The 17,692-nt window shown below is 43.3% G+C and overlaps 1 protein-coding gene across 5 annotated transcripts in view; it reads right to left on the bottom strand.

Moving 5' to 3' along the window:
• Nucleotides 1-444: 444 nt before the first annotated feature.
• Nucleotides 445-17,692, bottom strand: part of ABCC5 (ATP binding cassette subfamily C member 5) — a 39,065-nt gene continuing 21,817 nt past the window's right edge. For 4 of the 5 annotated variants that reach the window (XM_048954287.1, XM_048954288.1, XM_048954289.1 and 1 more), the window contains 21 exons: nt 16,925-17,275; nt 15,489-15,560; nt 15,245-15,369; nt 14,560-14,632; nt 13,861-14,064; nt 13,484-13,627; nt 12,014-12,116; nt 11,164-11,348; nt 10,011-10,157; nt 9,512-9,641; nt 8,897-9,050; nt 8,636-8,764; nt 7,705-7,891; nt 7,205-7,294; nt 5,629-5,818; nt 4,891-5,050; nt 4,399-4,477; nt 3,823-3,936; nt 3,372-3,536; nt 2,592-2,675; nt 445-607 (listed from right to left, as the gene is read on the bottom strand). In XM_048954287.1, coding sequence (XP_048810244.1) covers nt 554-607; nt 2,592-2,675; nt 3,372-3,536; nt 3,823-3,936; nt 4,399-4,477; nt 4,891-5,050; nt 5,629-5,818; nt 7,205-7,294; nt 7,705-7,891; nt 8,636-8,764; nt 8,897-9,050; nt 9,512-9,641; nt 10,011-10,157; nt 11,164-11,348; nt 12,014-12,116; nt 13,484-13,627; nt 13,861-14,064; nt 14,560-14,632; nt 15,245-15,369; nt 15,489-15,560; nt 16,925-17,275 — 2,940 coding nt within the window. In that variant the 3' untranslated portion in view covers nt 445-553. The other variant, XM_048954291.1, reaches the window with a different exon arrangement.

Below are 17,692 nucleotides of genomic sequence, written 5' to 3'. Positions count from 1 at the left end.
CATATCAATCAATCTTCACCAGAGGTACCAGCGACGTCCCCACAGGCACTCAGACTGGCACAGCTTCAGGGCCCGACCTCAGATGTCATTATGCCCATCACACTGCAGAGCAATGTCACTGGGTGGTTTTAGAAGCCTCCAGCCTCCATTTTGTTTGGTGTCCCAAGCGAGCAGTAATGCTGCACCAACCAGACAAGAGCAGACAAGCAGGAACACGTCCTTAGAATTTCCAACCTTAGGACAATCAGGACCTGTTGCACTCGGTGCCCAGAATGGATGAAATTCCCAAGGTCCATACAGCACACCTGAAAGCTATCTTAGGTACATTCCTCTCAAATTGTGCATCTGTTGCTCTTGGACCACGTTCACCAATTCAGAAGAGCACGACTGGTGTAATGAATCCTGAGCGCAGCTCCCTCTCACAGCTATGCTAGTGTTAGCACCTACTGAAAAGAGCAGTCTCACTCTGCCTCCCCTCAGGTGTGCCTTCCTGTCTCCTCTGTACAGCATTCTGATTTTGGAGGGTGGACTTTCTGCAAGTTAGCTTTCTGGGTCACTGCCGGCAAGAGCCAGGGCTGGCATCGGGAAAGCTGAAGGAACTCCCAGCCTGGAAGAAGAAGGAGGACAAGGTCAGTGGCAGCCTTAGGCCACTTCATGTTCTCTCTCTCCCTTAAAAAGTATTCAGACTTCAACCAATGATGCTTTATGTGCTGCTGCCTTCAGGCCACAGTCTAAGCCCTGTGAACGGTATGGTTTACCTGCCGTAGTGGTCAGAATGCTCACTGCTGTGACCCTGCAGTTGTGTTACTTTATGAACAGTAACACACGTAGGTAAAGAACATGAAAATGTCCCAGCCTAAAAGATTTTCTGTATTCCACCTGGCCTCCCCATTGCTATGACTTGAGCACTAGCATTATAAAGCATTACTCTCTGTCCTGCTCAGCACAGACACGCACTGCCAGCCTCCTCCACACTGCAGGGCACAAGTTACCCACTGCATTTGCTTGAAGAAAAAAACCCCACTCTGAAGGAAAAAAAATGAGGCCGTGGTGCAGAGAGGAGAAGAAAGCCAGGCTGCAACAACCGACACAGGGCTCAGAAAGGTGAGAAGTGATTTACACGCTCAAAACAAACGGCTGAAGCCAATACAATTTACAAAACCCAAAATAGTTTTATTCACTTTTCAGATTTTTGCCTCGGCGAGACATTCTGCAAACATGCTAAGGCTACAAAATGCCCAAGTTGACAAAGACATGCAACGCTGACCATTCCATAAGTCACGGCTATTAGAGGAGCGACCGTGCCCAGCGGGCCGCAGGTCCCGTCGGACAGGGATGGCGTACAGTGATCATGGCAACGCACTACACAGGACCTAGTAACCTGAGGTAGGTCTCTTCACAGTAAGAAAACAACATCCTACACCAGTGTTACATCCTGATCAGCAGGAACCCGTCGGAAGTTCCCGGAGACGTGGAGTGGGGGACTGTTTCCTTAACAAGTGTGCAATAAAGAAACAGGAAACATTGGTGTTGTTTGACCTTAGTATACGTGAGCGGAACAAAGAGTTAGTGTTACTCATGCCAGTGAAAGCCAACCTAAACCTCTGAGGGGTGTTAGCAGCTTCAAGATAAAGGAGTCAGTCAGTTGGAGCAACTTGGAAAAGGCTTTCCTGCCAGCATACAGGGTAATGGTTTGAACCTTACGATTAATTTGTTACACATCATTCCATAAACAGTTACATTCTGGTTGTGTTAGATCAGCGAAGCAGAAAGAGCATAAACCCTGCTGACACAGTCAGAAATACTGCATCGAGACACTGAGAAAATGAGGCCTTAACGTGACCCAGGAGTGGTTCTCCAGTCAGGAGATCACTAAAAACCCTGCTTTGGGAAAGCATTATGGCAAGCAGCAGCCGCTGCCGTGTGAACATGAGCGATGCTCCAAACAGCTTTGATAAATTACAATGCTATAGAGTTACACCACAGTGCTCTTCTCCCCTGTGCTAGACAACAATGTGACAATAAAGGACACTATTGCAAAGCTTCACTTCCACTCAGACACGCAGAAAATCTGGCACTAGGAAAAGACGCCGTAGGAGACAAAATGGTGTCTGATACAGCCTGATAACAAAGCCAGATCTCGGGTACCATAAACTGTACAAAAATGATAGAAAAGAATATGCACTGTTATTAATACAGTGCTTATTTTAATATAAAATAAACAGCTTACATTTCCACTGTAAATATAGGCTATATACAGAATTATGTATAGATATAGCTACATGTATAAAGCTTCATTATAGGCCTCTGATACATTTATAACTATGGCTCCCTGAGCCATTCGTAGAGTGCATTTAATAACCAAAAAATTAGTAATATGATTATGGAATAAATACAATAATAAAAACATGAAGAATTCTTCTGACACGGGTTTAAAAACTCTCTGGCTTGACATACTGTGCTAAAAAATAAAAGATGAAAAGGCAATAATCTGCTTGGAGGAGGAGGGAGAGCTGGCCTGCCACAGGCAGGGAGTGTAGCTCTCCCAAATTAAAGTGACTTTGCCCTGAATTTTAGCCCTTGACAGCGACCTTGTTCTCTGCAGCAGCAAACATAGCATAGAAGCGCGAGTTCTCATTGGCCAGGAGGGCAGACGGCGTGTCGAATTCCACCACCTAAAAACAAACAAGGCAGGTAAAGCACGTCAGGAGGAGCAGCAGAAGATGGATTCCCACCCACGCCCCCTTGGATCTGTCACACGGCAGTGAGGAAGACAAAACTTGGCAGCCTTTAGGTGAGACAACAGACAGTGAAAGCCTCTGCCTTCATGCTCTGACGCTACAACCAGGGATGTTTAAACTACACTACACAGATGCTGGGAGAACCCAGCAGGCAGCAACCTCTGGTGGCTCTGGCAAGCAAACTGAGGCAGATGCTCTGGTTTTTATTTCTTTACATTCAAGAGTGTTCTCAAGTGTTCCTACGTTTCCCTTTAAGTGTTTATAGCCTAAAAAGTGCTTATCTGTCACATGTCAGTTCGGTATCAGAATGCTTTGCAAACTGCTGCTGAGCTCCAGCAGAGGTGCTTACATCGTTACCCACACCAAAATTAAACCTACATAGGACAATTAAAAACACTTTAAGGAGTTTGTTACCCTGTGGTATTTTCTTGGAATGTAAAAGAGATTTTTCCATCTTTGATCTTGTCATGTTGAGGCAATTAGTGACGTCGTTGGAGAATTACAACCAAGGACATGAAGGAACACACAGGATTTTCTACAGCAATGCCAGCTGTTCCTTCAGTTCAGCCCATACACGTGGCACCACCAGACTGCAGCAGGAACTGAAGCCACAGAAGTCTTTCTGCTCACCTGTCCTTGTGTTAGCACCATGATCCGATCCGAACCCAGTACCGTATGCAGGCGATGAGCAATTGTTAACATCGTGCAGTCTGCAAATGCCTCTCTGATGGTCTCCTGAATCAGCAAGTCAGTCTCTGTGTCCATAGCAGCTGTTGCTTCATCCAGTATCAAAATCTGAAAGCAGTGCATAATCCTGGCTGTTACTTCACAGTGACTCTGTCCCTTTCTGAATATCGAAATATGCAGAACGGGCTGAATTGCCAGCTGTGGCAACTCCTGGTCACAGCAATCTTTACAGAGTTGTGGTCACAAAGGCAGTTTTGACAGGCACATTTCACCCTACACCAGTATCTGTTGGTGCAACCCCTGTACCAGCTTGAATAAATCTGAATGAAAAAGAAAGCCATCTCTCAATGCTACCAATCTGATATCACCAGCTTTCTCCCATCAATAAGCTCACCTTGCAGCGACGCAGCAGAGCTCGAGCTATGCACAGTAACTGCCTCTCTCCAACTGAAAAGTTTTCCCCATTTTCCATTACTTCTGAGTCGAGTTTCATAGGCAGCTGGGCAACCTGCGTGGGAAAGGAGAGAGAAAAAAGCCTCAGAGCTGAACAAGCCTTTTGTGTCTCTAAGGCACGAGTGCCACAGCATGGAGACTTGCTGCAGAAAGCCTCACAAAGGACAGATTTTAACTGCTGTATGAATATGCATGTGTGACATTTACACTTAAAAATGTAAATGCAGAATGCACATCTACCTAAGGCACACAGAACAGCATCACTTTTGAAATTCTGTAGATCCTGAAGAGTCTCTGTGATGGAGCAATGCTCTGCTGTGCTATGTACTAAAGAGTAGCTTTTGAAAGGTGGCATTCTCCAAACATTCCATCTCATCTTTAGAAATAAAGCATTGCAAAGGGAAAAAACTGCAGAGAAATACCTCTACAGGAGGGTCTCTGGATTAGCCACTAGTAGAATGCATAGCTTGGAAAGCCAAAACACAAACAGATATCCCATAGACACCATAATACTTACACACTCCTTCATGTGAGTCCTCTCCAAAGCAACCCAGATTTGCTCCTCACTGTATTGATTGAAAGGATCCAAGTTTGATCTGGAGGGGGAAGCAGAAAGCGTAATCAGAATTTGTTTTTCAGCAATGAATGGCAAAACAGCAGTGCAGTAATCTGTCCAGATGGACAATTCCCATCTAACATCCACTGAGAGAATTTCCTTGCCAAGGAAATCAGATGTTCCCACTATATAAGTAGCCAAGAAATTACAGAGTAAAAACAGAAGACCAAGATGCAAAAATTTCAAGCAAATCTAAAGGAGAAGCAAGAGATCCACAAAGGATGATCACTGAGATGATTCCACATGGGTGACTCCAAGTCCATTTACCTGTGCTTTTTGCTCTGTTGTAAAAACAGAACAGAAGCCAGGATGCCTTTGTTCTAGTCACAACCATCTCATTCAGTGTGAGCTGGCAGCTGCCTTGTCCTTCCTGACTTATTATGGTGCACTGACCTTACAGTGCCACTGAACAGCACCGGTTCCTGAGGGATTATTGAGAGTTTGCTGCGAAGATCTGCCAAACCAATGTCGTTTATTTTCACTCCATCAATTTTAATGCAGCCTCCAGACAGTTCAACCAAACGAAAGAGTGCCATTCCAAGGGAAGACTTCCCTAAAAACGAGACAGGAAAACATACCAGTGTAGAAACTAGTATCAGAATCACAGCAGATTTGAGACGAGACAGCATTTCAAAACTTGTCCTTTAGTAGGAGTGGTGATTTAAAATAACCTGAAGTAAACAATGGTGTAAGTGCTGAGGTTCAGCATTTAAACTTGTAAGCAGTAACAACTGCATATTTAAAAATCCCATTTTGGAGCTGGTGTAAAATGTCTTGCAATCAAACTCCTGAGACAGCGTAGAGCCAAATCTACCTGCAGCACCAGCACAAACATCTTCCATGCCACTCAAATAAGCCACGATGAGCATTTGCAGGCAGCATCCTGTGCTGCTCAGTGGCTTGGAGTGTTAAACACTATAAGCATATTGGGGCTCAGGCACAGTAGGATACGCCTCTGTTTTAAAAGGAAGCTTGTTTTTATTGTTTAGGGATCCCTCTCACGTGTGTGTGTGAACAGATGGCAGCTTACTGGACCACTCTTAGGCAATCCACTTATTCAAACACAGAAACCAGACCCACCAACCGTCCTGTAGCTGCAGTATGTTAGCTCTGCCTGGTGTTCCTCCTTACCCGAGCCCGTCCTTCCCACAATGCCAATCTTTTCCTTGGGTCTGATGGTAAAGGACACTTTTTTAAGCACCAGAGGGAGATTTTCTCGGTACCGCATCTCTGCATTTTCAAAAACAACTTCACCTTCCTGCGGCCAATCCAGAGGGGGAGCTTTGTTCTTAATTCGAGCAGGAGCTTCCAGGGAAAGAGTCTTTAAAAAGAAAAGGAAAGTTCAGTTTCCAGTAAACAAAGCACTAAAAAGGAAAGCTGCAGCTTTCAGTAGCTCTCTGCAGACTCAGCCCACATCGGTGTGCAGCAGCTTTCAGATGAACGGTGTGGCTGGATACAGGACCAGTTCTCAGAAGCAGTTTCTCAGTCTCTCACTGCCACACTAGAATTCCCTGCTGCTGCCTCAATAATGACATTGGACCTTCTTCCCAACAGTGTTTTTCATCAATAGAATTAAAGATGTATTTTAGGCCTATTTTTTATGTCCACAATCTTATTGAGTTTTCTGATCTTCCAAAAATTAGATGTGACATCTGCTATATTTTTGTGTCTCTTTGGCTGTGCTGTGCCAGGGTCTCCTCTGTTGATTCTGACACAGAAGTAAACACCTACATGAAATATTGTACAAATATTATTCTCCTATTCCTCATTCTTTCCTGTTTTGTTAAATCATTGAGCCAGTCAGGCCCCTTCCAGCTCACTTTCACTGTTACAGCCCTCAGCAACAGTGCCTCATTTAAGCAGTTCACACCTTATGAAAAGCAGAACTTCAAAATCAAAAGGATATTTAACATGTTTAAAATGAAGATCACTTTCTCATAGTTGCACAACCAGCCTCAGAGAATGGCAGAAATCCTGCCAGGAGATAAATGTCACACAGCTTTAAGCACCTAAATGCAAACATCTCCACTGAATCACAACCCATCAACTCCTTCATGGTAACTACAAAGAAGTCAATATTTCTACAGTGTGATTTCTCTGCATTTTAATTAAAAACATTCAGAATGGTTAATAATTGGCCTGTGGAGAGACCCTTTTTCTTACACTGCCTATAGAGAGATCCCACGAGGACTTTGTCAGTTGTGGACACCTGCAGTAACCTAAGCCAGAGGCAGATTAATTGCACCCTCAAGGGTTTGAGAAAAACAATGGTCTTCTACCAAAGAACAGGCTCTCTCTGAGTTTGGTGCTCAAAAAACAACCTCAGTGCTTACACTGAAAGAAGCCAAGCCTCAAATTTGGTAAGACACCCAACCTTCCACTTTAGCTTCACAGTAGTTTCAGAGTTTCATAATAAAATGTCTGTCTGGAGAGATGAGCAAGACAAAGATAATTTCAAAAAGCATAACTTATTTGGGATCTCAAATGATAGCTTATAAAACTTGTAACTGTAGCCTACGACTACAGGCTTTGTCACTGAAGGCCAGGAGTGATAAACCATTTTACTTAGTGCAGTGAGAGGGATCAGGCAGTACCTGGCACACTGCTCTGTGGTACACATTTCATACTAAGGTGGACCATGGCTGGCTTCCTCTTCTCCTACCCTCGTGACAAACAAGAAATTCAGCTGGATGTGCTGCTGCCCTACCTTGATGTAGTGATCGATCCTCTCCACCGACGTGAAGCGAGCTTCTGTTTCTGAAGCAAGTCTGACTGTAAACTGGAATAACCCTGTTAACTGGATGATGGGAGGAAACAGAGAGAAATGTATCTTTTAATTGATTTAATAACTAAGCTAAAGGATACTTGCCACAAGTACTCTTGTCTTGGACCCCTTACATTTAACTTCAAGATAACCTTCATTTATGAATTGCTTCAAAAGCCAGAAGCTTAGGAAGGTTTCCCACAAGCAACAGCCTTAAGTGTTAGCCATCTGAATTCTGTAATGTTGTGTTATTACCACCAGGAGGCAGAACAGCGCAAACAACAGAACCAGTAACCATTCTGAGCTGTGATGCTGACCCCCAGTTGACTTCCCCCCATCTTTTCCCATTCTTGTATATTTAGGAAGCATTCACTGGTCTGTTACTCTCACTTATTACTGTGAGGTACATTCAATAAGGGAGTAAGTCATGCAGACACACTCACTTGCACAGCATATGAGATAGCCAGTCCAGCGTAGGCTGGAGGAATCTGGCCATGCATCAGAACAATCATAAGGCCAGTGGTTGTGATAAGAGCAATGCTGATAATGTCCAGCCGTACAGCCAGCCAGCGCATTGCACAGCTGAACAGGTAAAATGGTGCCTGATTGTCATCAAGGAGCTCCTGATACCTGAAATACAGAAATAAGATGTTAGTATACCTTCCTGAGCTCGCAGTGCTACAGAAAACCTAGCATTCTGCTATCTGATCTTGCAATTCAGTTTCACACCAATCACAGCTGCACAGCAGAGTGCTTTCCTGCTCCATTTCATCTAAGCTGCTATCTAAGCACTGTCTTCCCAAAACCTCTGGGACAATTTTCTCTTGCTCCCACACTGCTGGTCTCATGACACCTTGCACCTGCAGTATCTGACATCGTTACAGCAGGTTCTCATGGAAGCAAATACCACTCACAGGAGAGAGGTCTCACTTTCCCTCACTATCAGTTATTCTGCAGTTTTAGTTGACACCAGAGAAAACCAAACGTAGTCCATGACAAAGTGGATAATAGTCACTCAAATACTTGATAAATGTTGTCTAGGTATACAGGTGCACAGCTCACCAATAGGCACACAGGGGATTAGTTAACATGCCAAAAAATTGCCCTCACCATTATCATTGCCACCTGCTGCAGAGAAGCCCAGAAGGGGGCACTCATCTGGGACTCCAGCACTGTTCTTCCCAGTTGGCTACCAGACTGTTTTTCCTTCCCATTCTCCTTCTTGCCCTTCCTCATTTTTCCTCCCAAAGAATTAATTTTCACTGTTACACCCAATGTATGTCACCAGCTAAACACCAGTAAAGTCCTTCTGAATGTTAAGCTGTCACACTCTGCTTTTTGCTCCATCACTCTCAGCTAGGTATTCAGACTGACCTGTGCAGGAATTCCTGTCCTTTGTGGTATGCATGGATCGTGGAGAGCCCCTGTATGCTGGATGTAATGTGAGACAGGAACGGAGACTGCGTGATGTTATCCAGACGCTTGAGCTCTCGAATAAAGACTCTGGAAAGAAAGAAGCACTTTTAAGTGCCATGTACAACCACTGTACTGATGCATATATATTTAAAGATCCCCGTTTCCCTACTAACAGGTCCAAGTATCTCTACTTTTAGTCACAGCAGCTGAAGCACTTACCTAGACACAGCATGCAGAACCATGAACAGGACGATGAGGGGACCCACTGCCACCAGGAACCAAGGGAATACCCCAGAAATCACCCCCACACAGAAGAACACAAGGATAACGTTCTGGATGAACATTTCTGCTTGAAATGGCAAACGAACATCCACTGGAAAAGAACAAGGGAAAAAATTTTGAGTACAGGAGGCTAAAACAACCCATATAAAGCAATTCAGTCCAGCTGTGCATCATCACTGACAGGAACAGTGGTTTCTCATGGCTTTTTTTGAATGCAAAATGTGTCATCATTAGAGGCACTTTTATCTTCTTAAATGCTAGTTGTTCTTCCAATTATTCCCACTAACAGAAATAGCACTGATGCAGCTCTGACCGAATTGCCACCTTTTCTGCTCATGAACTTCACTGATACTCCAGGTTCTCCTGCATTAACTGCTAAGACTGTCACATGCAGACTGCAGGTGCAAAAGCAGCTATGCATTTACTTATAAGTGAACAGACAGACCTGAGATATCAGCTGCCTCCTACAAGCAGAACCCTGCTATGTCCCAACTCCTGCTGAGTCTATTGCAACTGACAAGAGAGACAGGGGTGGAATCTACACTGACATACCTTCATCCATGTCTTTGGAAAACCTGTTGAGAATCCGTCCAGTAGGCGTAGTGTCGAAGAACTTCATGGGGCTACGCAGAATCCGCCTGAAGAGCTCATCATGGAGCCTTGAGGATGCTCTGAGAGTGCCCTGACAGTGCAGCAGATGTTAGAGCGTTACGAAAAGATGTCTGTCTGTCTGTAACTGACATGATCTCTCTCTCCAGGCATGAAAAAAAATTCTGCCAATTTTCCCTCTTCAATTTTAAATATAGTTTTTTTCCCCACACACTTTGCACTTTCAATCAGTGAAAGGAATTAATTCAAGCAAAAATTTAAGGGAAAGCATGATACACCGCCAAGAGATGACACAACAGAGATCTTACAATCCATGATCTGACTTTATCTGGCTCCAAAGTGCCTCTCAAAGTCACCAAAATCCCAGAGACAGCAACGTGCCAAAGCAGGGATGGAGGGGTAGGGATGCATGAGAAAAGCATCAGGCAGCACGGACACTTACCTTCACAAAAACAACACCACGAACAGCTTTCAGAATCAACATCACTGCCATAGACAGTGCATAGATGCCCGCATAGTAGTGCATGTGGGGGTTATCTTTCATGCTGTTACTTATGACGGTGTCATTTCCCAAAGTCACAGTGGTGTTCTGCAGGAAATTCAAGGTTTCAGTGAATAGTTAAGATAAGGATTAAGCACATACTTATTCCACATGGTAGAATTTAACTGACCCCCATCACTGATTGTTTTTGACACTTCTATTCTGAAGAAAGTACTTCAGTAATCTTTGGATACTTCAGAAAGTGGTAGGTGGTATGTGCTATTTCTGTAGCATCAGAAACTCCCTAAAAGGTTGCTTCATTTGATTCCTAATCTCCCATTCATATCTATTGTTTCTTGTGCTCTGCAGAACGTCAGATACTTGTACATCACCAGTGCTATTACACAGAACTATTCACCTTGGATGCGTGTTCATTGTCTCCTTAAGCAGAGCTATTTTCTGCCAGGATGCAGAACTGCTTTAATAATACACTGTCATACATTTTTTTTAAGGTATACGTCAGATCTCATTGTTTATTTTAGTACTGCTGGCAATGTGCACTTCAGTATCTATTCTCAGAGACCAGGATGTTTAAAGCATAACCAAAAAAAAACAACCCACAAACCCAACAGTCATATTTGAATTTCTGAAGGCAATAAGACTTGCAATCAAAGCCCCTAGAGTGGAAAAGGCCCAAGCAATCTTCAGTCATTATATCCTTCAAAGCGGCTCCAGGAGTCATTTGACTTAAAGCCATAAACCATAACAAGAGTTTCCTGCTAGAGGTAAGGTCACATTCAAACAAAAGGCAGCACTAAAACCAGCAATTCTTCCTGCAGCTTGCTGGGGCCTCTTTCACATTTTCACTTCCTTCTCTTTGACAAACCAAGGCAAGGAACAAGAGGGCAGTATAAAACCCCATGAGCTATTACATCTTTTTCATTACTGGAGTTCTCATTCTTGAGATGGAACTCTCCAGCAAGATCACCTCTTGGGAAGCCTTACAACTTCAGTTAGGAAGCCCTGTTTGTTCTCCTGGGACTGCTTGGGATGAGTCTGAGAGCAACTCCCCTGCTCATTAAGCAAAAGAGAATAGAAATGCTGTTTATCTTACTCCGCTGCCTTGCTTGATCCAGAAACTCAGCCACCAGTTGCTAAAAGCCGTGCTGCCCACATTCAGCACAAACAGTGCCATTATCACAAGGAATGCAAAGGGGCCTCCGGCTGCCTGAATGTAGATGCCATAAACAGACCAGGGGACAGAGCCTTTGCCTTTCTCTTCCAACTGAACCAGTTGGCCTGTGAAACAAGAGGAGGGAGGAGTGAGGAAAGTTGCTCTTTTGTGAGTTTGTGAGCATACACAAAACAAAAAGTGGCTTCCACTCTGTACAGAATGCTTTCAGAAACGCTCATTATTTAATATGTGGAAAATAATGGTTGTTTTTCAAAAAGTCACAACTCCTGCAGAATCATTCAAGTCTGAAGAAGCTTAATCAGCACAGACTTCAATACTACGAGTCTCACCAAGGCTTCTAAAATCCTGCCAAAGGTCAAAGTTAACATTAAACAGATAACCCCACAACAAAGGTCAGACCTTCAGATTCCTCATACATAAACATCAAGTCCTGCCTAGGAATGTGCAAGTGCCAAGCCACACACACTGCCTTCTTCAGATAAGAGGAGAGGTGGTGCTGGAGACAGAGCACTGTGAACTCCTTCGCACCAGTGGCATCTGATCCGTGGCAGACTGACCAAACTTCTCATCACTGTGCTGGCACCAACACTGAATGAATTCCTGAATGCTCTCTGCCTGCTGCCTGAGTCCCATCGACCGCAATGAACCGCCAGGACTTGAGAGAGCTTTCCAAACCTAAGGGGTGCATTCATAATGAAGTTTGAAAGCAAACATTTTGAGCTTATCAGTGTATGAATAACTGCAGTACAAAACTCAACCACATAGTTACCCTCTTCCTTCTTCACAACCTTCTCCTTCTTCACAGAGCCCGCCTTGGTGCCTTTATCCTGGGGTCTTTTCAGTGAACTGTTTGTGTTCTTCTTTATGTTAATCTGTGGGAAAACAGTGACACAAAACATACAGGAATAATTTTCCTTTACATTTTCACAGCTGAACCAAAAGTTCTTCTTAATAAGCTGCCTCCTAAACATAAAAGCTTTCAAAAGCATAGCACTGATTTCAGGGGAGATATGAATTTCGCTGTTATTATGGATGATTGCCAACTCTGATGGATTCAATTCTTCTTCTCTATTGACCTGAACTGCTACAAATCTGCACTGGTGGTGTGCAAGGTTTAGTTTTAAGCCATTTTGGAAATATATGCATACTTAGTAGAACTATACTTCTACTACAGCGAGATACAATCTCCCATGTCCCTTAGAATAACAACTCAACGTTATTAAGAGGCTTTGTTTTCCCCAGATGCTCCCTCTAGCCTTTCTCCCAGGAGAGCTCTTCGTGAAACATCTCTAAGGACCAAGTCAGGCTTCCAGAAATCAGATGTCCAAACACTAAACTGCTCACACAACTGCTGTTCTAAACCTGGCCACATTCCCACAAAATGGAAATGACTGTCTGGTCAGAGGCAGCTCAGTTTAACTGAAACTCCCTACACATCTTCAGGAACATCAGCCACCTCCCTGCACCGTAAGTGACAAGAGACACCTGGCACACATCAAACCACAGAGAATCCAACTCCATTCCCTTTCCTCTTATCCTGCAAGGAATGCAAATCAGTGCTCTCTCTGTGAGCTAGTGTTTATAGAGAGACATTGAAGGTCAGCCAAGCATGCAGGCTGGAGAATCTCATGTTAACTGTCATTACATTCATCTTGAAACAGCAGTCCTATAATCTTCAAGTCTCACAATGGATATGCAGAGTAGTATGTGACATTCCTTTGCTTCTTTCACTAACATTCCACCGAGCACCTTCTATCTGTTCACTTACCACAATGCTAACTTCTCACAGAACTGCAGGGGTTGGAAGGGGCCTCAAAGATTGACTCAGTAATTCCTTTTTTTTTTTAATCCTGAAACTTATGAGTAAGGATTCTTTCATCAATTGAAACAATAGGCTGCTGATACCTTGTGTTTCTTACTCCAAAGAATAACTTCCAGAAACAAACAGGACAAAAGTGGGAAAAATCAAGTAACTGAAAATTTAAACGTATATCCTACTGAATGGAGACGAGAGCACCACCAGAGAAAACAGTTTCTTACATCTTCAACACATGGGCTCACTGGTAGAGTCCTTTCTATTATGCATTTCTCCAACTAAGAACTGTGATTGCAAATACAATGTGATAAAGCACAGATGATTCCACCACAAGCATACTGGTCAGACCAACACGCAAAGCTATTTTTCACTTTTCCATTTCATTGGAAAAATCAGAATGCTTTAGAATGGACAAACAAGTACCTCAATATGTGGTGTTTCTCCCAGTTGTAGGTTATTAAAAATGGTTGCATAGTCCCCACTTAAATTCATTAATTCCTCATGACTTCCTCGTTCAGTAATGCAACCTTCTTTCATGAAGATCACTTCATCACAGTCAACAAGATACTGCAGAGAACAACAGCAAGAACAAGTCTTTATCCCTGTGCCTAATAAAGAATTAGATCACGCTCTGCACACACACAGAAAGCTAGTTTATAAAGCTCAACTACACATTGTATAGAGACAGAGCTTTGCTGTAACAAGTTGGGGCACAGCAGTCTGCAGTCCAAAGGTAACTGACCAGACAGCAGCATTACAGGGGAGTCCAAGAAAGCAAGCATGAGAGATGTAGTTAGTACCTGAAGCTGATGAGTGATGAAAAGGACAGTCTTTGACTTCAAGTGCTTCCTTATTGCACTGTTAAAAATGTGATTTCCAACATGAGCATCTAAGGCACTAAGGGGATCATCAAGGATGTAGATGTCCCTGTCACTGTACAGGGCTCGGGCCAGACTGATTCTCTGACGCTGTCCTCCGCTCAGATTCGCCCCTCGTTCCCCGATCTGTGCAGACAAAAGCTTGTTACTTTATTTCTATGGCACTGTGGTGCAGGTATTCAGAACTCAAGAGATGACCGGAATGAAGCAGACTGCAGTATTTTGCCTCTACATAAACCACACACAGCTGGACACCACAGCATTACACATTCTATAGTTCAGGTGTCTACACCTTTCTGAAATGCATTATGCAGTCTAACTCAAGGTTAACATGCTTCAAGTGTTGCAGCACTTTTTTGCTCAGCTATTTTAAATCAAGTTCAAACAGCTCCTGTTTAGGCAGCAAAATTTACTACACAGTGGAAAAACTCCCATAATGGTAACCTCTAAGCCAAAAACATGGACTACCCTCAATAGCTTTGGTGCTCAAGGCGAATCCAGCAGCTCGGCTTATTTGCACAGCATTATTATGGTGTTCCCCCTCACCCCAGTTCAGCAAATTAAAATTCTACTTTTTTTTTTTGCAACTACTAAGTAGTTTATTAGAAGCAAAGTTTATACCTCTGTCAGGTCCCCATTTGGAAGGATGGCTAGGTCAGGTCTTAGACAGCAACCATTCAACACAGTATTATATCTAAAGAACATGGATTAGATAAGTAATAAGAACACTTTTCTTTCCCAAAGTATCTAACTAGCACAGCATTATTTCACTTTCTACACTAATAGCAGACATTCCATCAGTGTTAAGCAAATGATCTGCCTTCGATTCCCAAGAGAAAAGTTTGGATAATAATTTATTATCAACTTCTCATGTCCTGGAAAGGCGACGAGGCAATTTATTTTCAAGGACTGCTAGCATAGGTCCCAGGGGTGGCCTCCACTAGAAGAAGGTCACATAATGTGCCCAAACATAGCAAAGGGAGTTATTGTACTCAGAGGGCAGGGCCAGGACAGCAAGAGCAAATGTCATTTCAGTGCTGCTCCACAGCAGCTGCTACAAGCAGAGGTCAGATGGCACTTAAGCATGAGGTGCAGCCCTCACCGCAGAGGAGCAGTGACAGCCATCAGCCACAGCGACCACACACAAGAGATTCAGACTCTTAAATGAATCTTAAAGGAGTCTGACAGACAGATCTCCAAAAGCAGGGGTAGGTTTTAACTGCAGCACACTCTGCATTAAGTTTTCCTTCACTTGGGCCAGGAATTCCTAAGCTTTCGTGGAAATGAGCAAACATTTCTGACAAACCTTTCTTCATCGTACTCTCTGCCAAACAGGATGTTGTCCCGAAGCGTGGCATTGAGAATCCAGGCCTGCTGGGCCACATATGCAAATGTTCCACTTACTGCAATGCTACCCTCCAAAAGGGTCATCTGGAATTCAAAACCATGAAATTATGCCAGGCCATATCTATAGACAGTCTCCTACACAGGGTAAATAAGCAAAATGGGAGATAAGAAAGAAGAGCAGAAGTCAAAAGAGAACATCTCACCTGCCCTAAAATTGCTGAAATAAGTGAAGTTTTTCCACTCCCCACACTGCCACAGATTCCAACAAGTCTTCCCTAGACAGAAAAACAACATACGTATGGTAGTCATTACATTCATTAATTACATTCTCCCATCCCTTTCAGGACTACCCTTTTATCTCAGAGATTAAAACCAGACAGTAATGACAACTGAAAAAGGACAAAATAGAAATGCAAGTGAGACAATGTTCTAATTCTCCAAAAATAAACACTGAATACTTTTCCACTGTGGACTAAAACCAGAGAGACTCCACAGGTGAAAAGGAATCTATCTTAAGATCAGTTTCCTTCTGACTGCGCCTGACAGAAGCCCAAGCCCACAGAATACTGCATTCAGCCAAAGATCCAAGGTCTGCCTGAACAGAATACACCAAGATGCTCCTGAGAGCCTGGTTTCCAAAGTCCTTTTGCTGTTTTCAGACCAGATTAAGAGAAAAAGAATCTGTATCTTAGCCAGCAAATAAAAAAGCACATGAGTGCTGTGAAAAGAAAAAAATCCACAGATCAATGACAGGTTTCACACAACTGATTTACAACACCTGGTCAGTGTGATAAGAAAAAACAAAGAGGGGAGGACTGAACAAACAGCAGATTTTCAGAAACACACATCCATTAGAAATCTCAGACTGTAAGATACAATTTGCTAAAAACCACAGACCAAGAAAAAGCTGGAATCCAGTCACTCTGAAGCAGTTATCTGCAATAAAATGGATGGGCTGCTATCCACATCTAACAAGGAATACATTCAGAAAAACTGTTCTTCTTCCTTCCATTAAAAAAATGTTAAAGTGGGCAAAAAGGGTACACAGCTGCTTTTACATTTGTAAAAGATACCATGTATTACTTGGAAGATTCTCTTTGAGTTTATACATGCTTTTACCTGTCTTGGAATGAGGACTCCAATTGTTTCTTGAAAATCTTTCTTTGTCCTTCTACCACATTCAAATTCTCAGTGAATTAGTTGTGCATTCTTCAATTAAAATCCACCTTTATATTCTATTGGAACACTTAATCAACTAAAACGTTTAGCCAGAATATAGCTGAGATGCTATGAAATTGTCAGATGGCTGCTGGAATTAACCATCCACCAATAGCTCACCTACATTTCTCTGCTGATTCTTTAAGCTCAATAGCTCAGATACTGAAAGCTACAGGTAGCAAAACCACGATATGAAGACTGCATATCCTGCAGCGTCCCATAGGCTGTTTGCAAAGATCCAGTTTGCTAAAATGTACAGCTGTTTATATCTAGATCAGACGCTGCATCCTAGATACTACAGCTGCCATGGATTTGAAAGCAGTGCTCAAAAGCAATATGCTTCATTCCACACTCTTTATTCCAAAGGACAGCTAAATATGAGGCCTTCTGAGAGCTCACATTTTCTCCTTTCTTCTCTTACCTTTTCTATCTCCAAGTCAATGTTGTACAGAGTCCTCTGAAGCCGAAGGTTAACCAGGTGGATGATTCTGTTCTCCTCCTCGGGGCTAGGATGGTCATCACTGTCCACTAGAAGATGGCCCTTCTGTTCTGCCAGCACAGCTTGCTGTCCCTCATTCTGCAGCTTCATTTTCTCTTTCTTGCCCTTGGTTACTTTCTTGTCTTTTTTCACTTTGGGGGTCAACTTTGGTGAGCTCTGGACGCTGGCGTGGGAGAAGTCCCAAGCCAAGGTAGCATTTTTCACCTCTATCGCGGTGTGAGGATTGGCTGGTTTTTTCTTTATCATATGAACCTCTTCCATTAGAAATAAACTCTGATAGGAGTTGTGAGAGAGGTGTAAAGATGAGACACCTGATCAAGACTGGGAGACAAGCCTACGGCACACTCACGCAGCAAAACACATCAGGCTATATAGTGGGAGAAAGCTGAAGAGCAAAAGGTGGCTCATTAGTGTAAACTAACTCCAGGCGTGCTAAGTGGCTGGGGCATTCCTGGATGTGGTGGAAGGGCTCAGGTACACTAAGACTTCCAGAGAATCACAATGATCTGGGCGCCTTATGAGACAGTCTAATTCTACTCAGACTGCTCACTACTGCAGCTCTGTAATTTCCAGATACAAAACAAATAGAATGCATAGGTTGAAGAGGAGAGGACCATGACAGAAAATGACTGACTTGTCCTGAACACCAGTTCATGACAAAAGGAGGTGGAATTACTTTTCTCTTCAGCC

The sequence above is a fragment of the Lagopus muta genome, chromosome 9, assembly GCF_023343835.1.
Source record: "Lagopus muta isolate bLagMut1 chromosome 9, bLagMut1 primary, whole genome shotgun sequence".
NCBI lineage: Eukaryota > Metazoa > Chordata > Aves > Galliformes > Phasianidae > Lagopus > Lagopus muta.
The sequence above is the reverse complement of the archived record's forward strand: the minus strand, read 5'-3'. Positions and strand labels throughout refer to the sequence as shown.